This window comes from Gopherus evgoodei, chromosome 21 (assembly GCF_007399415.2).
Source record: "Gopherus evgoodei ecotype Sinaloan lineage chromosome 21, rGopEvg1_v1.p, whole genome shotgun sequence".
NCBI classification, from domain to species: Eukaryota; Metazoa; Chordata; order Testudines; family Testudinidae; genus Gopherus; species Gopherus evgoodei.
In genome coordinates this window covers 8,061,599-8,068,508 of record NC_044342.1, presented here as the reverse complement: position 1 = coordinate 8,068,508, position 6,910 = coordinate 8,061,599, and the positions used below count along the sequence as shown (strand labels likewise).

The 6,910-nt window shown below is 43.2% G+C and overlaps 1 protein-coding gene across 1 annotated transcript; it reads right to left on the bottom strand.

Moving 5' to 3' along the window:
* Nucleotides 1–4,964: 4,964 nt before the first annotated feature.
* On the bottom strand, nucleotides 4,965–6,544 carry LOC115637894 (olfactory receptor 11H12-like). The gene is made up of 2 exons (XM_030539487.1): nucleotides 6,515–6,544; nucleotides 4,965–5,906 (listed from the first exon to the last, which is right to left on the bottom strand). The coding sequence occupies exons 1-2, from the start codon at nucleotides 6,542–6,544 to the stop codon at nucleotides 4,965–4,967; spliced, it is 972 nt and encodes a 323-aa protein (XP_030395347.1).
* Nucleotides 6,545–6,910: the final 366 nt, after the last annotated feature.

Here is a 6,910-nt window from a genome sequence, read left to right as displayed (position 1 = left end):
ACCGCTTTCTCTCTCTCTCACACACACACAAACATGCACACACACACACACACACTCTTCAGCAATCTCCATCTTACACCTCTCAACACACTGAACCCTCTCCACAGATATCCATTGTATTACCTCACATCTCATTCTCCATAACACCTCCAAACAAACTTTGCACACACATCCTCACTGACAAATGAACACCTATCCCAAAGAACTAACTCTCTCTCCCACACTCTTAAGCCCTACACACAAATATGTTCATACACATTACATATTTTATCCCACAAATGGTACTTTAGTTTATTTTGTTAAATTTTCCCTCCTTGTAATTTTGATGATAGCTAACAATAGAGAGGGAAAGAGGGGGTGTTTGTGTGTGTGTGTGTTGGACAGCCAGAGAAATAACCAAATGAGGAAAACAGTTTCTTGAATAAAGCTTGTACCTTGCTAGATTAAGTTTTAGGCTTTTAGGTGTGTGTTTTCACTATTATTTTGAATCATCTCTACTTTTAATAGGTTTTACTGGGCATCACTTAACCTATGTTCCTTTTGTTAATAAATTTGTTTTATTTTTACAATAAACTGTCTCAGTGCTCAGGTTTCAGAGTAGCAGCCATGTTAGTCTCAGTGCTATGTTTGCAGGAAAGCATGTATTTACCCCAGCCAAATTCATAACCTGTACTGTGTTTTTTTTCTCTTTAAAGGAGATAACAAATTGTATTATTTCTCTGAATATTGCAGGAGAGGGCTGGATACTTCAGGGCACATAGTTTGGGGAAAAGTCAGGAGTGGAAGTGTGCTGGGGTCACCTTGTGAGTAGCCACCAAGGCTGGTGGAGACCAGAGAGCGTGACTAGGGTGTTGCTAGCAGTTTTCCGGAGTCACAGTTGCTGATCCAGGGATGCACAGACATGCGGGTTGTGACCTGAATACTTGTCTGCAGCCTGCTGTTCTGTGCACTGCTTTCCCTGGGTAACTCTTCTGTTGTTCCCAAGAGCCAGTGTCAACTGCACCAGCGTAGCTGGCTGATTCAGCAGACCTCAACGTTAATCATAAAGAAAGACCACAGGCTCAATCTGGTGATGAAAGGTCAACCAGGTTAATTGTCAACAAAGCACAATATCAGTAACCTGCATACCAAGCTATAGGTTCACTAGCACATGTTTGCCCATCACATAGTGTTGTCCCCATGGCCAATACAAAGTTGCCCTTCCTATAACTCTACTTTCTCTGAGGAAAGGGTGCAATCTGGGGACCATGAGGGTTTTTTGCATACACTAGGAATGCAGAATGGAAACTATTTTCTATCACTTCTGTGCACACTTTGTGTCTGATATAGTGAGGCCATGTACCCTGAAGTTAAGTAGTATTGATAAGTCATTGTCAATTCATTTAGAACTCTCCTTTTATACATTGAGACAAACAAGTTATGTATTACACTCCAGATGTTATTAGTTACCATACCTGTACCTTGTACCCGATAGGTTGAACAAAACATCCTCTTCCATTATCCTGTCATTCCTCCTTATCTGACAGGGGGTCTGTGTTTTCCTGTACCATCCTCCTAGGAATGTTAGTGGTTACTATTCTAGCGAGGCATTCTTTGGTTCACCACCTACTTCGGTTCATATAATAGCCATACCTTGACCTCCAGCAAGTTCTACACTGGCTGCTGGTGCTCAGAGAAGAGAATCACAACAACAGAGCAATTAAGGCACCCAAGTTAACATGGCAGGTGGTAAAACAGCTCCTCACTAGTCTGGATTGCACTCCAGGATGTGACAGATTGGTCTGCACAGAGGTCACTGAGAGCAGGGTGTGAAGAGGACAGCCTTCCATGCCCAAATACAAACATAATGAGGTCACTGAAGCCCCTGTCAGTTACTCCCAGTTGCCCCTCCTGCATCCTTTGCGCTGTTTCCTGGGCAAACTGGTCACCTAACCTCCATATCTCTCTTCGTTCTCCAATTCCTCTGGCTGGCTCTTGCAGGGTGGGCCCAGGCCATCAGTTGCCGGGATACAGAGTTTCTGGCCATTGCCTGGGTCCAGGGAAATAGACGGCAGTCACACCTACCCTCTAAGGGTCTCTGCCACCATCACACAACCTTGTCCTACCCCTAGATATTTCTACAATGCACAGAGGAAACTGAGGCACACACTGAATTCTTAAAAAAAAAAAAAAAGAAAATTTCCACTTCATCACAGACAGGGCTAAGTGCTTTGTGGCAAGAAGAGTGTGGAATTGTGATGAAACCATTGAGCTGGGGTGCACGACTTCCGCGGGGGCAGGGAATTGGTGTGTAATGCAGATGTCCAGAAGAGAGGGGACTGGGCACTCAAGTGTGACAAAGTGGGATGTATAAATTGTTAGTTTGCATTGGGACAGAGTTGCACATGTGGAACTCAAAGTAGAGAGCTTGTGTTGTCTAAAGCTGGGGTTGGGGAGGATTTACTCATGCTGTAAGAAGGTAGTAGTGATTCAGTCTGGACACCTTGAATAACTCTGAATAGTGACACAGCTATGCTCTCCCTCTCTGATTTTCCCAAACCATCCCTGCACCACTACTCACACTTGCTATACACGAGTTTATTAGCAGTTGTTGACATTCATCTGCAAAAAAAAAAATCTGTCTCAACATTTTTTGACTGGGAAAAATCACTTTTTCTGGATGGGCAATCTTAATTTGTACTCAGAAAATGTCAAAATAAAATAAAGTTTTAATTTCATTTGGATTCAGTATTTTTGTTTCTTCCATTTCAAATGTGAGAGAGTGCTGTATTTTTTTTCACACTTTTTCACATTCTCAACTCCCAATTCTACAGTTGAAAAAATGGGGTAAAATAATAGAATCATAGGATTAGAAGGCATCTTGAGAGGTTACCTAGTCCAGTCCTCTGCACTCATAGTAGGACTAAGTATTATCTAGATGTCAACGGCTCCTCAGTTAATGCCCCAAAACTGCTATCAGGTCTCCTCTCTCAATGCAATATCAGCTCATTCAATGACTGCCTGCTGCAGATGCTCTTCTTCTACTTAATCAGTGCTGCAACAATGTTTTGACTTGTGATTATGGCTGTGGATAGGTATGTGGCCATCTATAAACCACTACGATACTTGACTATCATGAACCAGGGTGTATGGGGGGGGGGGGCTGGTGACAAGGGCATGGTTAGGTGGATTTGCTCACTCTATTGTATAGATTGAACTGATACTCCAGTGACCATTCTGTTGTCCTAATGTCCTAGACAATTTCTATTGTGATGTCCCTCAAGTCATCAAATTGGCCTGCACCAATACTTACTTGATCGAAATACCGATGGTCTCCAATGGTGGGCTGCTCCCCATCATAGTCTTCATCATTCTACTCACTTCGCACACTGTCATCTTAGTCAAGATAAAGACACATGTCACAGAAGGAAATCCTAAGGCTTTGACCACCTGTGGAGCCCAGATGGTCGTTGTGAGCTTAATTTTCATTCCAGGCATCGTTGTCTATGCTCAGCCCTTCAAGAAACTCCCCATGGCAAGATGGTCTCAGTCCTGTACACTCTAGTCACCCCCATGCTAAACCTGATGATCTACACGCTGAGAAACACCAAGATTAAAAAGGCCATTTTTGGAGACTGATGAATAGAATGCTGATGCCAGAAAAAAAAAGACATAATTTATTCTTGAAGGGTCATTGCTATTAGAAACCAGATCTCAATATGTCATACAGGGGATATATATACCTGTCATGTGAAAAGAGATCAAATGCTGCTCAATCATGAAAAATTATGTTCAGAAATAAGTCAGAGCCAAGGGCCTGAATCATCAATGAGGTCTCTGAGGCCAGCTGGTGTAAATCAGCCTAGCTGCCTGAGCTTAGAAAGCAAGATCCCTAGCTAGTGTAAATGTTCATAGGTCCATTGCAGTCAATAAGCAAAATCCCCAGCTGGTTTAAATAAATGCAACTCCATTGGAGTCAATGGACCAGAATCCCAGGTGGTGTAAATCAGCAAAGTACCATAGGCTATGTGGGCCAGATCCATAGCTAATGAAATTTGACGTTACTCCCTAAAAGTCTTCCATCAGCTGAGGATCTGAGTCTGATAATTTTTGCTAAAAATCTATGGATAATTTCAAAAATAGGAAAAAAATCAGGGAAATCAAAGTCTTTTCAGGAAAATCTTTTAAAAGAATATTTTATGTATCATAAGTAATTTTCTAAATATCATAATATTATTATAGAATGTTCCAAATTAGCAATGTGGATATTATATTATATGGTCATTCTTTTCTCCTTATACACAGTTGTTGAATATTAGTGTTTCTCATCTGATTAGTAAGCAGTGTGATTTAATAAAATCCATTCTTTACTTTCACAGATAATTAGAGTTAATTCTTTTATACAACATTTCTAGTTCTATTTTTGCCCATAAAGTTTAAACTAGAATTCTCTTTGGTTGCCTTTTCCACTAATCCTGACATAAAAAACATAAAAATACATTTATAAACAGAACTGGTCAATCTTTTTTTTTAACAGAAACTTATTTAACAGTAGCTTTTTACCAAAAGTTGGAAATAATATTAAAAACATTTGGGATCTAAGTGTGGTGACACATTTATCCAGAAAACTGTATTCAAATATCATCAGACAAAAAGGGCAGATATACAAGCCAGCCTCCCTGCACACACACTCATTTCAGTCTCCTATCTTCTACACACACACACTGAGCAGGGCATATTTCCTCCAGCAAAGACACACACACACACACACAGACACTTCCTCCCTCTCCTCCAGTTCTCAATTGTGTTCTGAGTACATTGTCAAATGGAAAATTTTATAGTACGATCTAGAGGTAATGCAAAATGCTGTGCGTGCTCCCCCTGCTTCATTGGAGTCTGAGCCCCCAGAAGGAAAAGTCCCCATATCCCATTGCTCACCCCCCTGACCAGCCAGTCTCTGCAGAGTGCGGATAGAGCAGAACCCCCTACTGCTCCCCAAGCAGGGTCCTTTTCAGGGCCTGCTTCATCTCCTTGTTCCTCAGGCTGTAGATCAGCGGGTTGAGCAGGGGGGTCCCCACTGTGTAGAAGAGAGTCACCACCTTCCCACTGGCCCCTGAGGCTGCCGGGTTGACATAGTTGACCATGCCAGAGCTGTAGAACAGGCCCACGACAGCCAGGTGTGAGGAGCAGGTGGAGAAGGCCTTGTGCAGCCCAGCTCCAGCTGGCAGCCTCAGCACAGCCCTGATGACTAGCCCATAGGATGCCAGGATGAAGAGGATGGTGGCAAAGATTACGAGGGAGCTCAAAGCATAGCAGGAATGTTCAGCCTGGGGAGCTGGGGTGCAGGAGGCAGCCAGCAATGGGGCTGGGTCACAGACAAAATGATCCAGGGTGTTGGTGCCACAGAAGGAGAGTTGGGAGATGAGGGTGACAGGCACTATGAACCACAGGAAGCAATTAAGCCAGCAGGAGGAGGCCAGCACCCAGCAGCTGTGTGGGGACATGAGGACGGGGTAGCACAGGGGGTGGCAGATGGCCAGGTACCTATCCAATGCCATGGCAGCGAGGAAGAGGCACTCGGTAGCCCCCATGGACAAGAAGAAATAGAACTGCATAAAGCAGGCAGGGAAGGAGATGGGGAGGCCAGGGGACACCAGGTCAGAGAGCATCTTTGGCACCGTGGTTGTGACGTAGGAGATCTCCAGCCAGGAGAAGTTCCCCAGCAGGATGTACATGGGCAAGAGTTGGAGGCAGGAGTCCCACAGCACGGTCCACACAATGCATAGGTTGCCTGTCAGTGTCCCAGTGTAGGCGGAGGAGAGAAGGGCACAGAGGAAAATGCAGCTCTCCCAGTCCATGGAGGCGAAACCCACTAGGATGAATTTGGTCACTGGGATGGTGTCGTTGGCTAGATGTATCAGGGGCCCCTGGAGATGAAAGAAAACAATCAAGAGGATTCACAGGTTCTATCCGGAGCGCTGGGAGGGGAGAGGGGTCTAGTGGTTACAGTAGTAGGAACTCGCACACACACAATCATAACCACTTTCTCTCTCTTCTCCTGCATATCATATTTCAAATTTTGCCTGGGATCTGACACCGAAGCTGGGTTTATTCTGCCTTTGGAATCCCTCCGCACTGGATAAAGATCCTGTACTGAGGTATTGAGCCAGCTGTCCTGCCTGGCCAATGAACTCTTGCTCCTGCTTCCGTAGCTTGATCAGCTCCTATGGACCTGTCTAGGATCACAAACCCCATCTGTGCTGGTGAAAACAGTGGATGATGTCACAGAAGCAGAATGAGCTGATTTAATGTCCCCTCCTCTCTATTCTTCAAGACTAACATGGAATTGACTGGGCTGGAGCTGCACATTTGGGCACCTAAATCCACTTGAGTGTCTGGCCCTAAATCCCTTTGGTAAATGGGATTGGAATCCTAACCAGTAAAGCACCTTGGGCAAATGTACCCCAAACCTTCTTCTCGTCTAGCTAATGAGTGGCACAGAACTGAATCGAGAGGACCTTTAATAATTCCTTACTTTGAGTTTGGACAGCTCCGAGGATGACATTAATCATGGATTGGCCCAAAAGGCTCAGCTGAAGGAAAATCTAGATCAAATATATAAAAATCTATATGAAAGTATCAATATGATTAAACTCTACAAATTATTGTCGGGCTTGAAATGAATGTATAGAGTCAAATGAGAATTATATTATTTATGGTTTATATTAGTGTTTATTTCAAAAAAATGTCTCTGCCTCAAGCATTTTACACATTCCATTTTCCAAAATAGATTAAACTGGTAAATTAAGAGTTACAGTTTATATTACTTTTGAGACTCAGACTGTAAAATTAACAACAGCATGCTATATTAATTTAAAAAATTGATTAAAATGAAGTATTCCAAATTTTGATTAAAAATAAATAACTACCT

Coding starts and splice junctions, on each gene's coding strand:
- LOC115637894 (XM_030539487.1), bottom strand. CDS start 6,544: ATGTCATCCTCGGAGCTGTCCAAACTCAAA. Junction 5,907..6,514: donor CGGAGCTGTCCAAACTCAAA/GTAAGGAATTAT, acceptor TTTCATCTCCAG/GGGCCCCTGATACATCTAGC.